The 19,597-nt window shown below is 35.8% G+C and overlaps 2 protein-coding genes and 1 pseudogene across 7 annotated transcripts in view; 1 reads left to right on the plus strand and 2 right to left on the minus strand.

The window, feature by feature from the left end:
* Window positions 1-1,315: 1,315 nt before the first annotated feature.
* LOC102584094 (splicing factor U2af large subunit B-like) lies at window positions 1,316-10,042 on the plus strand. 6 transcript variants are annotated; one of them, XM_006353457.2, is made up of 14 exons: window positions 1,316-1,414; window positions 2,626-2,783; window positions 3,667-3,890; window positions 4,270-4,518; window positions 5,497-5,567; window positions 6,153-6,232; window positions 6,313-6,357; window positions 6,677-6,736; window positions 7,784-7,844; window positions 7,932-8,044; window positions 8,407-8,853; window positions 9,014-9,149; window positions 9,247-9,314; window positions 9,513-10,042. In XM_006353457.2, exons 2-14 carry the CDS (start codon window positions 2,658-2,660, stop codon window positions 9,648-9,650), a joined length of 1,818 nt encoding a protein of 605 aa, XP_006353519.1. In that variant the 5' UTR covers window positions 1,316-1,414; window positions 2,626-2,657; the 3' UTR covers window positions 9,651-10,042. The 6 variants fall into 6 exon arrangements, with proteins under 6 accessions (XP_006353519.1, XP_006353518.1, XP_006353517.1 ...); XM_006353456.2 differs by having other exon boundaries at window positions 2,633-2,783; XM_006353455.2 differs by having other exon boundaries at window positions 2,637-2,783.
* A 743-nt stretch (window positions 10,043-10,785) lies between these two features.
* Window positions 10,786-17,001, minus strand: LOC102605436 (uncharacterized protein At2g40430-like; annotated as a pseudogene).
* Window positions 17,002-17,106: 105 nt separating this feature from the next.
* LOC102585509 (choline-phosphate cytidylyltransferase 1-like) overlaps window positions 17,107-19,597 on the minus strand; it is a 17,195-nt gene continuing 14,704 nt past the window's right edge. The window contains exons 8-9 of the mRNA XM_006353461.2: window positions 17,655-17,753; window positions 17,107-17,474 (exon numbers count right to left, since the gene is read on the minus strand). Of these exons, the coding sequence (XP_006353523.1) occupies window positions 17,319-17,474; window positions 17,655-17,753 (255 nt within the window). The 3' untranslated portion in view covers window positions 17,107-17,318. The remainder of the gene's footprint in view (window positions 17,475-17,654; window positions 17,754-19,597) is intronic.

Genomic DNA, 19,597 nt, shown 5'->3' on the forward strand with positions numbered 1-19,597 from the left:
TTTGTATTTTTAAAGCTTGAATTTTGAAATATTTAATTAAAAGATGACGGAATTCTAACCATTCCAGTACAATCCCAATATTAATTCTTTGATCACTAATTGTGAGTTGGCGGATTGAGACATCTTCTTTAATATTTTTAATAGAAACGATTTAAATATGCCTTTATAGTCTATACTAATACAAATTGAGCAAATTTGTCATCCGTTACTTATCTTTGCCCTTATCGTCGTAATCTTTAAAAACTTAGATTTATCCAACCTCATATAAAGAACATAGTTGATCACCACACCCATACTTTAAAGATATATTTATGAAGTTATTTTCAAATGTTAGAACTCGTAAAGCATATAATATAATATATATATCCACTAATGTGGGAGCCTCACAGCCGCGCAAGCTGAAAGCAAAATAATCATATGGACGGCTCTTTTATAATACGCATTGGAACTAGAGAAATTATTAGGTAGCAACTAGCAATACGAGAATCAAGCCACATGCAATAAAAAATTGAATGATTGTTATTCCATTTACGGTTACAATGCCTCTATTGAAGTAGAACAAGTCTAATACTCCAGTCTTAATTTTCAGAGATTCTGTTTCGATTCAAGCCCGGAAACTCATATCTTTATATATGAAATTACTTTTTTTTTCTTTTTGTTTTTTCACTCAGAGTCCGGAGTCCACATTGGAGCCCCGACTAAATCCGGAGGGGATTGCTCTCTCTCTTTTGTATCAGCGAAGGAAGGATAAAAGAAATCAGCCGAATGATTGTTATTCCACTTACAGTTACAAATGCCTCTATCGAAGCAGAACAAGTCTAATACTCCAATCCCAATTTTCAGGAATATCATTTCGATCTAAGCCTGGAAATTCATATCTTTATATACGAAATTACTTTTTTTTTCCAAATTCCTTTCCTTACAGTCGAGTGGCGAAACGCTCCTTTCTTTCTACTATTTCTTACATAAGCATTTTGCAAAACGCATTGCAGGGCTACAATATCTTGTACACGTACTATCATGAAGTTACACTCTTTTTAAGTTTGAAATCCACAACAACATCATGAATTTCAAAATTATGACAATATCCTAAAAGTTTAACTTACTCAAGTACTAGTAATTATTTTTCAAAACGATCGAAGTGGCTAGGTTTGCAATATTTACCTTGTTCCTTTTGTGGCCCAAAATCAAATATTGGCGGCCCAAACATTGTTCATATACATGATCCCCAATTTTAAAGCCCAATACACAGCCCAATGGCCCATTTAATAAAACGCCGTAGTTTCTAGAACAATAATAGAATTGTTTAGCTTCGATTTTTTTTCTTCACTCACTTTCACAAACCCTAACAGCGTAGCTGATCGCCGAGCAGTTTTCCGGTTCACCCTGCCGGAGAAGTTGTAGCCGTTGGCCGGTTTGTTCTATTCTCTATGTATCTATATGTACACACTTAAAATATGTTCTGTTCTGTTAAAACTGAGAGCGAAATTATATAATCGACGTCGAAATTGATTGAGAGTTTACATGTTTTTCTTAGAGAAGTTGTTATTACCTGATGGAATGTGTAGTATCATTGGAACTCGCACCAGCTGATTTTTGAATTATCAGGATAGTACTTAGAAGTGATGAATGCATCATTTTGCAGTGTTTTTTTTTTCTCATTTAGGCCGAGATTTTGGGAGGTAAAAAATGTGGTTTTTCTTCAAAAGTGCTTATTTTTAAAAAATAACTTGTTGTTTGGATGTGGGTAGCTGGTTTGGAAGTGAGTTATGCGGATATTGAATTCGGCTCAAGTAATAACACGTATAGTAGCTGGTTAGAGGATAAGTAGTTCATGTATAAGACCAATACGGTGTTTGGTTTGCAATTTTAAGACCTGCTTAACTAATATATTTGTAAGTTATGAGGAAATATAGCATATTATTATATGTAGGATAGAAGGTGGATAATTAATACATTAATAACCAATCTTGCATAACTAATATCTACTAAATTAATGCATTAATTCCCTCATAACTAATCCAAGCATTATTAATACCTTCGTAATTCTAACCAGCTACCAAATAATCCCTAAGGGGTCGTTTGGTTGGAAACAAGTTATCCCATGATTAATTATCCTGGGATAAGTTATCCTACCATGTATATGGAATTGCTTATCCCATCAATGTGGTATAAATGGTGGGATAAGTTATCCCAAACATGACAACCAAACAAGACACCAAAATTTTATCCCAGGATTATTTTATTTTTATCCCTCACACCAAAACGACCCCTTGTGATTGACCAAGATTTTGGAAGAAAATAAGTACTTTTGGGGAATAAAAGCTGATTTTCTGAAGTTAAATATAGTAGCATGTGCCCAAAAGTACTTTTTTTAAAAATACTTTTGGGACAAAATTCTCCTTTAAGCACTTTTTAAAGTTTGGTGAAACATTAATTGCTGCTCAAAATTGTTTTTTTAAATTTATTGGCCAAACGCAAACTGTCTCTCACAAAAAAATGTACTTTCTTAAAAAACACTTTTTAAATAACATACTTTTCAGAATAAGTTGATTTTAGAAGCTTGGCCAGATAGACATGTGTTTTAGGATGTCTTAGCTAGTTTGTGGTCCTAACATGTTTTAGCTTCAAGTCAGGTGTTTTACTCCAAATCATCTATGGATTCCAATGAAAATGGGCTTACTCAGCTCACTCCTAGTGATACTGGTGGTGATAATGAAATAGCTGGTGTGGATAACGGAGAAGAAGAGCATAACTCGAGCAAGAGAAGATCAAGCTCTAAGGTGTGATGAATCTTTTGAAAGTTTCTTTTTAACCATATTCAATATACATTTAAGGAGTAGAAGATAAACATCTAGACAATGGTGAAATTTTGTGACTGTTAAATGTTATAATAATCTGTTATTAATGATCTTGCAAATTTTCTGGTAACTGTTTCTGTTTATGTTTAGAATACACCATAATATTAGGCCAGACATGTTAAAAGGATACATTTTATATTGGTTTGTGACCTTTGGACATTTTAATGTGTATGCTCCATGTTTTGTTTATGCGTCTTAAAAGGGAGTTCCTTCTATTGTTACAGACTCACCCCTGGTATCAGGGTGTGGACACTTGAACTTCAAAATGGCATGTATTTTGTCAATGGTCAAGATCTCGTAGAACATTCCAGAAATTTGATGTGTTTAAGATCATGATATATGTTATATGAGATGAACCAGCTTAGCAATTGTGAGTCATCTAAAACCTGTTTAGTTTTATTATTCTTATATTGGATAAAATGGGATGTTCTTCCTTACGAGAACATCACATCATGGAAATGAATACTTTTTAGTGCAAATGTAAGGAATTGGGGTTTTAGTTTTTCATTCTGGAAGTTAAGCTTTTATATAGGTCAGTCAAAGCAGGTTCCTTCTGATTTTAGTGTGATATTGGAATTTAGTCATAGCATTTGATTTCCTGCGAAATAAATCAGAGTTGTGTATTGGGATATTACCCTTGTGCAACCCTTTGTCCCAGCCACTGTAGCACATGTGTCACCCAGGGCATAAGGGGCATGATGACTTGAGCATTCTAAATACATGCTTTTCAGTATCTCTTTGTTACTCGCTCCCCTTTATTGCTTCTGCTTTTGATAAACATTTCCAATGATTTTACATCTTTCAGCCCAGTTCCCATGATTATGAGGGTGAAAGAAAATCTTCAAGAAGCAGAGACAGAGAGGGGGAAAAAGGACGTGATAAGGACAGAGGTAGGAGCAGAGACAAAGATAGAGATCGGGAAAAAGATCGCGATCGTCGCCACAGCGATCGAAGCGAGAGGAGTAGGACTAAAGGTAGAGATGATGATGCTAACGTTTCTGATGGTGGTCCTGAGAGCCGGGAATACTGGTAATCATTACTCACTGTAATCACTTGTGGTAGAACCGTTGACATATGTGCCACTGCATTTTCAGTGTTCTGGATTACCCACTGTATATTGTCTACTACTCTTTTTCGCATTATTTCGTTATTGTTACTGCTCATGTTTCTGTATCCCCTTTTTTGAACTGCTTTGCTATGCTTAGGAGGGTCTATCGGAAACAACCTCTCTATCTCTACGAGGTAGGGGGTAAGGTCCGCGTACACTCTACCCTTCCAGACCCTGGTTGTGGAATTACGTTATGTTGTTGCCTTTTCATTGTTTTGCACTTGTGCCTTTTGCCTTCTTTTTGGTTGGGGACAAGCGGTGCGTAGTGTATTCATGTCCGTGTGCTTTTTGTTGGTGCAGGCAGAAAGATTATGATAGAGAGAGGGATGAGAGGCACAAACATAGGTCAAAATCTTATGAGAGAGAGCGGGAGGAAAGGCATAGACACAGGTCCAAATCATATGACAAGGATAGAGAGGAAAGTGATAGGCACAGGTCAAAATCCTATGACAAAGATCGAGAGGATAGGCACGGATGTAGATCTCACTCAAGGGGAACATCTAGTCATAGGTCCAGATCACGTTCTGGGTCTCGTTCACGCTCCAAAAGGTAAGTTCTCTGCTGTCCATGAAAAACTGATAATTTATAGTGCAGGGAGGATTTGCTCACTATTGCATAGACTGATAGTTCTCATTTTTCTTTGGTTATGTTGTGGAATGTGACATAGCAGCGGAGATTTCTTGAACCCTTTTTCCTTTGGTTATGGAGATAAGATAGTTTTCAATGGTCCAATTGTTATTTCTTAAGTTGCCAAGGAGTAACATGGTTATTGAGGGTTCATTTTATTGATGCCAACTTGTTTGACATTGAGACATAATAGTAGGTGTTCCGGGCTTTATGTGATTTCAGTTATGAATGTAATTTTGGTTGTAATAGAAAAACCAGATTGATGAAGCTAATGTTAGTTCATTCATTGGCATTGATCTGCAGATTACGCAGAGATATCCTCACTCTTATGATAGGTAATTAGTTTCTGAAATGGGACACACTCCCTTGTTTTTAGGGGTCGGGGGTGTGAGGGTAGAATATGGTTTTTATTCATAGGAGGACAATTAAAGACTAAAGCTCTTGGAGCATCCAAGGGTATGATGTTCAAGAAGTTGGAATGAATACAATGGAAGACCAGGTTTCAAATCTCAACAGATGCAGAAAAAAAGAAGAAACTAGAATATTTTTTCAATTTGTCTAATCCGTGGTAGACATAGTTACCATTGTAACAGTGGAAGAATGTATACCTAGAATAGTGCAGGTGCGCCAAAGCTGGCTCAGACAATAACTTTTAGGAATTTTTTTAGCTTAGATGAATTGGAAAAAACTCCACTGGGAGTGGAAATTGTGGATATGTCACTACTAATTGTGATGGTAGAGAGTTTAATTTCTCTTTCTTTTCTATTACTTTTTTTTTCTTTTTCTCTTTTTGGTGCTCTTTTATGTGGGTGGGTTGGGGAAATAAGTTAGTGCTGTTGGTTATTTTAGTTGAAGGGTTTTGAAGCATTTCTCTAACTGTTCATACTGATATGCTTGTAGCAAAAGGGTCAGTGGGTTTGACATGGCACCTCCTACTTCTGCTCTGTTATCTGGTGCTCCTGCTCTTATAGGTACTTACTTATTCTTATATATTGGCAATATTTTGGTAACTGTTATTTTTTTTTCTCCTTTGGATGTAGTGTGGGAAGTTCTTACCAAAATGCATGGTTTCATTTTGGTATGTCGCTTGATTGACTGTTCACATTTTATTTCTGTTGATCGATTGTTCACATTCTATTTCAATTGCTTACTTGGTTAAATAACTACGAAACTGAGAAAATCTTTGGTTTTTGTTGTCTTTGGTGTTGTTTCTTTGTTTAGTATGTCTTATCTTATGTTCTAAGAAGGCAACGTTGGGCTAGTTGCCCCACTGTGCTGACAATGGGCGTGAGCCAACCGCTCTAGCTTTTATGTTCAAGGAAGACAATAAAAGGTCTCGTTCATCTTCAACCAGGGATTTTTTGTTTGGTAGCTTTCAAGTTATTTCTCCAAATTAATTTTGTAATATTTACTGAAGAATTATTTGAGGAAACATTGAAGATGTTCTTATTGTAATAGCCAAAGTAAAAAAAAAAAAAAAAAGTAGATCTATATGTTCAATGGTCCTTCTCATTGATGAACAAAGAAAATGTCCTCATTTTTATCCCTATGAGAAGCTTCTGCAGGTCTACTCCCTGGCACTGCCCCAGCTATTCCTGGAATGCTTCCTAACATGTTCCCTTTGGCCTCTGGACCGGTATTTTCTCCCTGTTGGAAATATAATATATTTTGTTCATAATTTTTTTGAATGATTTTAAATTTATCTGTGTGTGGCAGCTTGGAGCTATTCCTGTTCTGCCAGTTCAGGCAATGACTCAGCAGGTATTAGTTGTCTCTTCAACCACTTCCTTTTGTTCGATGTTCCATGATTAGCTCTCTGTCTGCTTTAATTGAATGCTCTATTATATTGATAATATTTCAGATTGGTCACTTGACTTTTATAGATGTAGTGAAACAGAATCTTCTTCCTTCCATCTTATCTAATAGAAGGAAAATGTTAAATGTCATGCTCTCTAAATTTCACATTTGGCATAAAGTTTGAGTTGTAGGTTAAATCTCAATAGACTTGAGGAAATATTTTAGTATCAGAATTTATTTGTGAAGTTATTTGGCGGATCTTCATAGAGTGCTTATTTCTCAGGCAACAAGACATGCAAGGCGAGTTTACGTTGGTGGACTTCCTCCAACTGCAAATGAACAGGTAATCTTTTTCATCCTGTAGTTCAAATGTTTTGAGCTCCCTATATTTGTGTGGAGTTAGTTGAGTCAGAGTTATCTTTGTTTATTAGTCTGCTGGTGGTTTCATGTCTATTTGACTCATGCTCCTTCATTAGTCATCCCTTCTTCATAACTCATTTAAGTCCATCCATGTTTCAGTCTTGTATCAGTTCAAGCATTTTGACATTTCCTTAGCATGACTGGGGAGGGTTTGAATGTTTTCCATTTTCAGTCGAATAGCCCTTGTAGCTTCAGCTTAATATTTGTTCGACTTGCCTTTCTCAATATCCCCTAATGATATCAATTCCTAATTCGAGAAATTGCATCAGTTGTCAACTGAAGCAATGAACTTGAAATTCATGTGAAAATTGATATCATGATTCAAGCATTCCCTGGAGAAGCTTCTAGAATGCCACTATGTTGACTTTTTGATCTTGTCGTATAAAACAAGAGTGGGCGATGCTTTTTGACCTTTAAATGAATCTCTTAACGCCTCGGGAGATTGCATTTAAGTCATTAATAGCAGAGATATCAAATCTTTACAGTGCCAAAATGTTCATCAATCAATATAAATCACCAACAAATACAAAGGGCCCCCAAAAACATCAACATCAACAATTACACCTCAATCCACATATCGAAAGCAAAGAAACTATGTAGGAGTATTCAAGGAATATGCTAGCTACGCGAGTGAAAACATTTGTTTATCAAGAAAATAAGATGGAAGAAATATTCTTCATTTTATACGGGATCCCTCAAATTAGGGTTTGACTTACATTACATTAATCTATGCTTATATTGAAAATTTTGCAACTTCATTTTTTCTATTAAATGGGAAATAATATCTAGAACTAGGAAACCACCTGTTCAATAAATTTTGAACTTACAGGTTACAAATGAGATCCTAGAATGGGTAGATCGGACTTTATCTTGTTTCTTCTTCCCGCATAACACAGGAACCTTTAGAGACATATTTCACTTATTTGAGCTTGTAGATTCTGTCTACTGATAATATTTTGTCACCGTGCAGTCAGTGGCTACATACTTCAATCATGTTATGTCAGCTATTGGTGGAAACACTGCCGGTCCAGGTTAGTTACATTGAACTGTCTTCAGGTCTTGATGCAACTATGCAGTACCCATTCTTGGATGCTTTAATTTTTCACTGTGTTTTCCAGGTGATGCGGTCGTTAATGTTTATATAAACCATGAGAAAAAGTTTGCATTTGTTGAGATGAGATCTGTGGAGGAGGCCAGCAATGCCATGGCCTTAGATGGCATTATCTTTGAGGTAATCATCTTTCTAGTTTTGGGATCAGTTTATATTCTGAAGGCTTCTGAATCACCTGCAAAGACAGAATGTGAAAGGTTGACCTGGATTCATGTATAGGCTGGTAGTAAAAATTTGGGAATTGATTTTACCCCCTTTACATTAGTCTGATGCATGTATTTGATTGATGGTTGTGGTGTTGTTTCTTCTGTTTTTTCCTGCTGGCTCCTTTTACTTTATAGTAGTTAATTTTTTGGCATATGTAGGACTTGTTTTATATGTGCTATAGCTTTTGGAATAATTATTTTTAGCATTGTACTATATTTAGTTCACATTGGAGAAAACTCAAACTTGTGTTTATATCGTCTCTTTGGGGATTTTAGGGAACACAAGTTAAGGTCAGAAGACCGACTGACTATAATCCCTCTCTGGCTGCAACTCTTGGTCCGAGCCAACCGAATCCAAACCTTAACCTTGCTGCAGTAGGATTATCACCAGGATCCACTGGTGGGCTTGAAGGTCCTGACCGTATTTTTGTGGGAGGCCTGCCTTACTATTTCACTGAAGCTCAGATTAGGGAGTTGCTGGAGTCCTTTGGCCCTCTTCGGGGGTTTAATCTGGTCAAAGATAAAGAAACTGGAAACTCGAAAGGCTATGCGTTTTGTGTCTATGCTGATGTGTCAGTAACAGATATTGCCTGTACAGCTCTGAATGGTATTAAGATGGGTGATAAAACTCTTACTGTCAGGCGTGCAAGTCAAGGTACTTTACAGCCCAAGCCAGAGCAGGAGATTGTATTAATGCATGCTCAGCAACAAATAGCACTGCAGGTAAGGTGTATCCTTTTGTTACTCAATTCGTTGAGCTTTTTAATCCATTCCTCAGCTCTTTTAGACAATATAGTTTAGGCTGTCAAATTCTTATACTATTTAAGCGAAAATGGCGACTGATCACTTGGCCCTTTGGTTTCTTGTGTCATTTGATTTGCAGAGACTCATGCTACAACCTGGAGGACCTCCTACTAAAGTCTTATGCCTAACACATGTGGTTAGCCCGGATGAGCTCAAAGATGATGAAGACTATGAAGATATAGTGGAAGATATGAGAATGGAATGTGGGAAATTTGGTAAATACATTGTCGCTTCAGATGCATCAAACTAATCATGTTTTTATTTTACCTTTTGACTAGTCATGTTTTATACTATATTTTCTTCAATTTGCAGGTAATTTAGTGAATTTGGTCATCCCACGCCCAAGGCCTGATGGTGAACCTACACCTGGGGTTGGAAAGGTTAGTAAATTAGTATGCATTATGACGCTTTATGCAGAATTTTATTATTCACCATGTACTTTAAAAAAAATATAAACTGGGCATGGTAGTCAACATGAATATATGAACAGAAGTGCCAGTATCCTTAGGATGCTATATAGGTGGTGACATAATCGCTTGGTTTTGTCACAGCAACAACTGATCATAATATTTCAACAGGTTTTTTTGGAGTATGCGGATGTGGAGAGTTCTTCGAGAGCTCAACAAGGATTGAATGGCAGAAAATTTGGAGGAAACGAAGTTGTTGCTGTCTTTTATCCAGAGAACAAGTTCTCCGAGGGGGACTATGAGGGCTAGGGTAGGTAGTATCTGCTCTTGACTGGCCTTTAGTGCACTCAGCCAGAAAATGTCTTTTATTGAATAGCTAGCTAATGTATCATTAACGTTGGAAATGCTAGGTCGGTGTGGGGATTTTATGTAACCAGCTAGAAGACTGGCTGCTACTTAGATAGCAATAGAGCAGTTTGCCTAGTCAAAGAGGCATCGCGTGTTTTGCCCGTGCATGGCTTTACTTACAATAGCCTGGTCTGTGCATTGTTACTTGTTGACATGGATATCATTAACCATCTCGAAGTTTTCTCCATCTAGAACCAGCAAGTTATTGTGGCTAATATAAATTGTTATCTCATATAGTGGTAGTAGTTGTGAACCTTGTGCCATCCTCATCTATGTGAAGGGAGTTTCAGTAATACTAAATTTACTTTCAGTTAATTGATTTCTTTACTTTGTTCTCTCAAATAATCGATATTTCATTAATTTTTGTCTTTCCCTTCATATGGCAACTTGATCAATTCTTTCGAATTCATTTGATCACTTTTGAGTGAGATTATCAAATGCTCGACAAGTTTCTATAGGCTCAAGTACATACTAATAAGGGCATCACCATATGTTGCAGGTAAAGAGTTTTTTTCTATAATTTGCTAATGATTTTGTTTAAATATTAGTTTCATGCTTTATGACAAATTAAGTAGTTTTGTAGTGTTTGTGTGAGTTAAAAAAATGTTTATATGCAGTGTTCGTGTGGGTAAAAAAAATGTTTATAAAATTGAGAAGTCAATGCAAATAGGCTCTAAAACTAAATAGAGGAATTCATATTAGATTAAAACAATATCTAACCAAGGTAATTTCATGAGGATGATGATAACTAACCTTATTATTGTCATTTCTCTTGTAAAGATATATCGACGTTACTAGTAAGCACATTTACAGTATATCTGAACTTGTACAAATAGCTTTTTCATTAAACCAATAACATCACAAGCCCATGGAGAAAAATTAGTTGAAAAAGTCTCGAAATCAAAATTAGTTATATCGACTTGATCAAATAAAAAGTTGACCTAATTAGAGTAATTAAAAACATATTAAAATTTCGATTATGAGAGTTTCCAATACTGACTGGGAATCATTTTTGGTAGGAAAATTGTAAGAGCAATCATGAAATACCAATCTTCTGCCTCCAGATATATCAGTATCACTAGCTTTTGCTCCCAAAGTAATTTGGCCATGACTAAAATATTTGGTGTAATGAACCATGCATGCATCAGTAAGTTAAACAGATCTACATATCCATTTTGCCAACAGTAAGAGCAGCCAAGCCAGTTCTCCCACTCCAAATTTGCAGACAAACCAACACCTTGCTGTCTAGAGTGTCTCTCATCCAAGTGCTCGGGGTGATGCGGTGATGATCTACATATCCATTTTGCCAACAGTAAGATTTGCATGTTTCTTTTGAAACAGTATACATAATGGCATAGGTCAATACATGCAGAGAGAAGATGAATTCCATTACTTAAAACCTAAGGCAGGGGAAGTTGATGCATTGTTATCATTACTTTTCTTTTTTACAAAAGTAACAAACAAACAGAAACTTCCCTTAATTTTACATTGAAATGACAGAATTTCCAACTGGCCAACATTAGGAAGGATACGAAATCAGGATTATGAAGCTCACTATCAAAATACTAACTTTAGCTCCCACACAATTGGTAATAATTTTTGGTGATTTTCCTCCCAATTATCACATTTTGTTAGCACCATGGCATATTATCAAAATTTATGATCAACTATGATGCCATAAGGAACGTGCACAAAGCTCACTGTCAAAAACTTAAAAAGAGAAGAGAGTAATCTGCAATTGTCTCAGTGTCACATGGTTTACACACTTCAAGACCATGCAGAAAATACTTTTAATTTCAACTAATAAGCGAGTCCGAACCAGAAAGCCAATATTTACTAACCTGCTACTCTTTTTTGAAGGAACAACTAGTCCCCTTTTCTCCAGGCTTTTAAACCCATCTCTTGCAAGGGTGCAGCATCCCCCTGTTCAAAAAAGAAAGCAAATCACATAAGAGAAAAACCTAGAAAATCGAAATCAGGAATGCAACCTTCAATTTACGGAGGGAACCAGTAATCTCTTCAGACAGTAAAACCTGAGCAGGAGCAGGCACGAATCTGAAATGACAGAGGTCATTAATCTTTTTGTCAACATCGAAAGTTATTGCAGGAATAAAGGAAAACCACAAGAAAATGAGTCTCATTGCTCAGTTCATGCAATCATCATTCTTTCAAACCCCAAGCTCCCAGTTGAAACATTTTTAAGAGTTAGAACTGTAAAGATCCCTTTGAAATCTGATGTTCTAGAAAAACACTTTTTCTCAGCAATTCAATTGTTGAAACGTTTTTACTCTAAAATGAAACAGCACATACTTGCGCTTTCCCAAGCGTGGTGGACAAGATTTTAGTTTTTCTTTGATAGCAGTAACACGGCATAGATGTCTTTTCTGTTTTTCTCCTTCCTCTCTCTATTTCTTGAATGATATCCGGTAAGCTGCAGGCACAAGAACATATCACAATCTATACAAAAGGCAAATTCTATTTAACTGGAATATGATTAGCCTGATATTCTAAGTATTAGCAAACCTATCAATCTCTTTGGATAGCTGTGCTGCTTTTGTTGCTTCAGCTTCTGTTTTCAACTGTTCTTTGCGTCTAGCCCGTCGATTCTTCTCAACTTGTGTCAGCATTTTGGGCTTTTGTGGCCTGAATAAAGTTAATGATGTATAATTTCATTTAGTGTTAAATGAAAAAACTGATGATTAGCAATAATGCACTCAACGTAACATGAAATGCCAATGACGCTAAACTTAGCACACTGCAAACTTTCAGAAAAAAGTTTGGATCACACTGACTGGAGACTTAGCTCACAATCTAACTCAGCTACATTAAGGAAGGATCATACCTCTTCACATTAAAAATATGATTTCAGATGTAGTTGACTTAAACTGAACATATCCAAGCAACCTTAGTGATATACAATGTACTCATTCAGCATCTTTAAGTAAAAAGGGAAGACTTTCCAACGGGAAAGAATCTTGAGCGACTCTATCCTTTGCCTTAAGCTATTGAGTTCAATGCAAATTCTTCTACATGTTATCATAAGATTTTGGTTAAATCCATTTTTCACCCAAAAGACAGATTTTCTGTAACCTGTGAAACCTCTAACAACGAGTGGGACAATATTAGAGATATACACAGTGTCTCATATCATGTGCACCTCAAAGCATTTCCTAATTGCAGTACTGCTCAGCTATCAAAATATAAGAGCTACTAATGCTGGAAATAAGAACTTCCCACTGAATATATTATTTCCTAATTGCAGTACTGCTCAGTTATCAAAATAATGTGAACTTCCGCATTAGCTACAAATGTTGGAAGAAAATAAGAGCTACTACTAATGCTGGAAATAAGAGCTTCCCCATCAGCAGCAAAAAGTAAACAAACAGAAAAGGGCAGAACTGGATTCAAATAAATAGAATGAAGGAAGCATGAGGTTTTAGACCATCAGTGATAGCAGTACATATATCACCTTTGACTTATAAACATCCATCAGCTTAGAACCATGTGAAAACTATTAAACATGCAAAGCCACATAAATAAAACAAGATTGTGTTTCTAGTGATCAAGAATGATAAGGAATTGAAAGTAGAATGCGACAATTGTGAGTCACTAACAAAAATGAGGACAATGCAACGCTTGTTACCATTATAAAGTTATAGTAAAAATTTAGGACTTAAAGCTAATTGGGTGTAATCAGTGTCCAGAGATTGAAATGTAATTAATTTTACTGTCAGCAAAATTAATCATGTAGTTAACACATCGAACTGTCACATAATTAATTTCTCTGAAGCCTAAAGCCTAAAGATTGTCAAAGAAGCCTCTATTCACTATACAAATATGAACAGACACAGGTGATTAAATTCTAAGTAAAAGCATAATTTTAAGTACTCCTGAATACTAAGCTAGCAAAGAATAGAACATGTTTTAACCGCTAATACTATCATGACAGATGAGCAATATAGAAGCTTACCTTTTATCCAAATCTGTTTTTCCGTCTTCCACTAGATTTTCATTCTCCCTCTCACTCTCACTATCCGCTTCAAGGAAATACATCTGAGGAAAATGAATCTTCAGTGCATACTCATACCGAGTATAAGAAAGCATTGCCCATGATGCATCTGCAACGGCCATGGTCAAAAGTACTAACAAGACAGTAACAGCTTAAACTTACATCTTCTTCATTAACTGCTTCTCCAGGAACAATCAATGGAATAGGCTCCGGCCCCAATTCATTTCTATAAATTTTCTGCATTTCATCTGCAACAGCACAAGCTAATGCATCCTGAATTGAGAAGATACGGAGCGAATTATTAATTGTATGGACTAGGAGCTTGGTAATGGCAAAATATGACATACAGAACAAATTTTACCTGATGACTTTCGGATGGTGGATTGAATGAGCATCCTTGAGGCTCAACTTCCACGGCAGGTATAACAGAAGTCTTGGGCTTCTGTCACAGGCAATGCATATAAAATTGATTACATATACTAATGCAGATTTGTCTTTTCCCTTTCTGAAAAGTAAACTGATGCAGAATCTTCTAGGAAAGTAAAGAGATGGAACTAAGAAGAAGAAGACAGGGAGGTACAAAAAATTTACACCAAGGGGTCGTTAGAGAAAAGTTATGCAAGGAATGTAATGTAGGGATTGTGTCTTAGGGATTAGAGTAATACAAGGATTGTAATGCATGAATTATATTGTAGGTTTAAGTATGTGTTCTGTTTAATTTTAGAAAATGATCAAATACATGACAGTTAATTTGGTCATTTTAGTTGTTTTAATACTGAGTTTATAACATCATAGTAATGCAACCAAACAAGCTTGTTTCACCAGCCAACCCACCCCAGCTGCTGAAAAGGGAAAATTATGAAAATACTTCACCCCGCAGCAGCAGGAAAATGCAGAAAATCAAACCCTAAAATGCAATCACAATCTAAACATGCATCACATATTTTGAACAAGATCTTTAGACAGCCTAGAGCATCAACAATGCTAAAAGGAAGGATTTCAAACTGCCAATTGAGGCATGAGCAAAATGGAAAAGAATCCAAGTTAGATTTTTCTTTTTGGATGCATGTTATCTTATTTGATGAAATCTTGTATCAGTTACAGATGATAGTATCTGCATAATCTAATTCGTCAAATGAAGTGGTGAAAGTGTGTCGAGTGAATGGAAAACTAACTGAATCAATCAATCAACTATGCATCAATCACGAACATAGTTAGAATCAGCTATAATGGGTCACTACATCCATTTTGCTTTATTTGGGTCCATTACCTTCCACGATAAAGGATCTTTTATATCCAATCTCATGCCTCTTATTTCCTTTTTACTTTCATCTATTCTCTGAGAGGATAAGCATAGGATGTGCAAGGAAAAGGTTCATCACAAAGATGCTTTTTATATGTGATGTTTTCTTGAAAATCTCCATTGACTTTAGACAACTCATTTTTAAGAGGACTTTGAAGTAATCACTGTAAGGCAATAATAGTAGTGCTCATAGAGAAAGGCAGGTTGCATTAATAAACCCTATAGCAGGTATTGCGCATCACAACTTATAAGGACAAAATCCAGCTGATTTAAAATATGTTTTTCATGTAAGAGGACACCAAATTTTTTTATTTTTTTTTTGAGATAATGAGGACACCAAAATTGAAAAGGAAGTTCCTGACAAGTGGCCCCAAAAAGATAGGGAGAGGAGAAAAGAATTAAAAAAATTCAAATACAGAAAGGAGAAAACAGTGTACCTTTTTGGTTTTGATGACCAGGTCACCTGCAACAATGCAATGAAGGCTGTATCAGAAAAGTCATTTTACCACAAAAGTGATGAGGAACAAAAAGGCTCTAATCACAAGGACACCTTTATCATCCAAAATGTCAACCATGCCAGTGTCTCCACCAGCCAAATCCTAATCACACAAAATTAAGAAGAAATAAACAATGAGGATCCATTGGGCATGTGCATTCAAATGAATAGATTTTTCCCCTATTGAGAGATGTGCAATATGGCAAGGAAGCAGCAGCCATAACATCTTGCAATTGGTGAATTGAACATTTAAAATGACAACCTTTTGATCCTGTTGAGCAGTATACTTTTCTTCTTGGACTTCTTCCCAGTTGAAGAAGATACAGGTTCAACAAAGGCATTGCTTTGTAGCATACTATCACATCGAAGTACTTTCTCCCGGTGTTTTTCAATTTTCCGTTTGACAGAAAGATCTGGATTATAGACATAAAAACTTGTCACATAATCGTTAAAGAAGGATTCACCAACAAAAAACGACAGAACTGCAGTAAAGGAACAAGGAAGATGCACCCATAATGAACATCAACTGCTAAATATTCCAGTGATATAGTACTTAAGGTGATTCTAAACTTCCCTCTTCTAATTTTAAAATGTCAGTTACTATCTCCAAATTTTGTCCGGCTTCGTATTACACCCAACAATTGGATGTGAACAGGAACCATTGACTGAAAGTAACACCCAAACTCTACTAAATACCGAACTATTTTTTCTACTTGTTCTTAGTACACAATACTCTTGAATGATTCCACCAAAACAAAAATTCTGGAGGAGATTATCAGAGAACTCAGTTATTTCCCTGCATATCAAAAAATTACTCCTAAAGAAACAACCATTTTTCACATGTGGAGCAATCCAGTTATCCAAACAAAAATAGTTCAGTACATCTGTTGAAACGGTAAATAGCACATGCCAATCCATCTAACGACTATATCAACTGCTAGAACATATATGTGAATGCCAGCCTGATATCAAAATCGCCTTTTTTTTAACCTTGTTATGTACTTGAACAAAAGATATTTTCTGGAAATTTTCGAACAGGAAAAGAAGTGCTGAAAAATAGAATACCTCTGGATTTGTCGACATAAAAGAGAGAGTCACTGGGAACTTGAGCAAGAGAACAGCCGGAAAGAGCATCTTTAGTGGAGTTGTCAAAGAAATCTTCAATATCCTCCGTACTTATGTTGGCTCTCCATGACTTCTTCCCTTTCCTTGAGCTCTTATTCTTCCCCATCTCTCTACTTAACAAGTGCGGTAAAAGTCATATGAAAAACATGGTTCCAAAACAGATTTAGCATTAATGTAAAATACTCACTTGAGACTTTATACCTCTTAATTCCTAAGTGAACAAGTAGCAAAGTCAAAGAGATGAGTGGACAGTGTTAAGATAGGATAAGGATGAAACATAAATGTGTCAAGATTTGGCACGCTAAAACTCTCGTAAAATGGGATATGGATCTCTGACAGCTGCTGCACAAACAGAGAGGGCCAAACCAATCTGGAAAATTATTACCACTAAATTCTTAACGGATTTAGTCTTAACTAATGATACTAAGGTTCATTATTCAGGATTTAAGAAGTGGTAAGCACAACGAAGAGAGCAACAAAGCCCCTGAACAATCATGGGTTTATGAACAGTGAAATGAAGAAAATAGTCACAAAAAAAATAAATCGCATCCAACCGTTAGACATAATACATCTTCATCCAACTTGATCCATAAACTACATTTTACATCACCACATAACATGAGAAAGTGAGCAACCCTAGTCTTCATCTTCACCATCGTAGTATTCTTCATCATCGTCGCTGCTCCCGTAATAGTAGTCATATTCATCATCATCCTCTTCTTTGTCATATAGAAGCCCTTTTATACTCTTGGTCCTCATCTGCTCTTGAATTCGGTCTCTTATGACAGTTCCCTGTTGAAATTCCAATACGTATGATCAGAAGTGCAAATATAAACCACTCTCATTTGTGTGTGAGAGGTGCTAAGTTTTTTTCTGCCTGGAAAACTGTAAGGGAATTGAACACCAGATAGAGACAAGAGGAGAAGAGCATGGGAGGGAGGAGGGATGGGAAAAGCGGCATAGAGATCTTACCATTTTGTGGCAACCCTCTTCAAACATCTCAAGGAAACCAGCAACCAATCTATCAGCATTCTCCACCCAAATATTTCGATGCTTTGCTACTGTTTGTATCTGCAACAAGTAGTCTTTTTAACATGTTTAGTGCTAGAAGACTAGAAATAGGTTTTACTGAGAAAGTGATGGTTCTTCAATGACGGCAAGCATCCGTCTTATGTTTATTTCATTAACATACGAAAGAGCTATCGGAACTGCTACATACTGCTCCATTTTTGGTAACACTGAGTTACAAAATACATAGTGAGAATAATCATGGAGAAGAAAGAGCTTTCTTTACTCGGAAACCTAGCATATAAGATGAAAAGTAGCTTCGTTTTTCATAGTTTAGCACTCACTCTTCAGATAATTGCAACTTCCACCATCTCCACCACCCAAATTCTACAAGGTGATAAACTATTACGAATCGCAAATTAATACTACACCCCTTCCAATTTCCCCGATCATTGTACATTCCAATTTGAATTAGTAATTTTGTGTCCAACTCTAAACAGTCCTTACCAACTTATGCATCTGATCATATATGTATTATCTATTCCAAACAAATAAATATAAAAAGATGGGGTTTGGATGCGTTGGCAGTTCATTCCAATTTATGTGAAGGCATTTGACTAAAGGAAGCTTGAAGTTAATATTTTTTTTAAAAAGAAAGATTTTTGAAACTTGTGGTCTAAAATAAGCTATAGAAATTTACGTGGCTATACATCATTTCATTACGGATAAAATGGGAAGTTTGAAGTTAAATTTTACTAAATCTAAAAAAATGTTATTCTTTTCGGGACCAACTAAAAAGGAAAGAGTGTCACATGGAGGGAGTAGTAATTAGTAGAATAGTAAGAGGAAAATTTACCTAGAAGGTAGTACACATTGCAACACAACATTAACCATAATCGGATGCAAGCTCAATGAAAGAAATAAATATATATACTATCCCTATTACAAAAATATATACTTATATACTATCAACCGAGCCGCATCATAATGGGGAAGCAAACCGCAAAAGCTCATGAACACTTCATTACAGGTTAAGAAAATTACTTATACTAATTAAAAGCTCCAGGCTTCTCAACAAATGAAACCATACCAGTGTTGCATTAAACAAAAAGAACCATCCACCACTAAAACAAACAATTCGGTCAGCAAAGATATCTACTTATGCATCTAAAAGTGGTTGGACATCACCCTACTCATAAGAAATAGCAACTAAATGCACAAGCAATGATCCAGGCTAATATAACTAATATGAAAATGTGGATAGCTATTGTATTTGTATCAAAAAGTCGCCTACACTTCATAATATTTACCACCACAACAACAACAATATACCCAGTATAGTCCCACAAGTGGGGTCTGGGGAGGGTAGGGTGTATGCAAACTTCAGCTCTACTGCCTACCTTTGTGGGGTAGAGAGGCAATTCAATTGTATCCTTGAATTCAACCTTACCTTATATACCATCATATTGTTTTCTGTGCTACCCCTTCATTGCTCAAAGTGTCATTTGCACAATATTTCTATGTGTTCTAAATGCCTTCTATGTGGAGAGAAAATGAAACAAAGAGCCACCTACTATTTTTTTTGAGAAGGTAACAACTTGTATTCTATTCCAAAACAAAAACCAGAACCTGCTGTTGACATCCAATTTTGGACCTCCACAATAATATAAATTAATCACCGAGCTTCTTAAATTCCAAATGATTTGAAATAATTAGTTTTTATAAAATTCAAAATACTTTTCAAGTTACTTTTAATTAATTTTATCATTTTTATAATTTTTAAGTAATACATATACTTTATATAATTTTGTATGTAATTAGTATATTTTATAAACATTAGGAACTCAATTTTAACTTTAGTAAGTATTTTATCAAATTAGCTTAGTTTAAATTATGATTATAATTTT

Source organism: Solanum tuberosum, unplaced genomic scaffold, assembly GCF_000226075.1.
Source record: "Solanum tuberosum cultivar DM 1-3 516 R44 unplaced genomic scaffold, SolTub_3.0 scf00155, whole genome shotgun sequence".
NCBI lineage: Eukaryota > Viridiplantae > Streptophyta > Magnoliopsida > Solanales > Solanaceae > Solanum > Solanum tuberosum.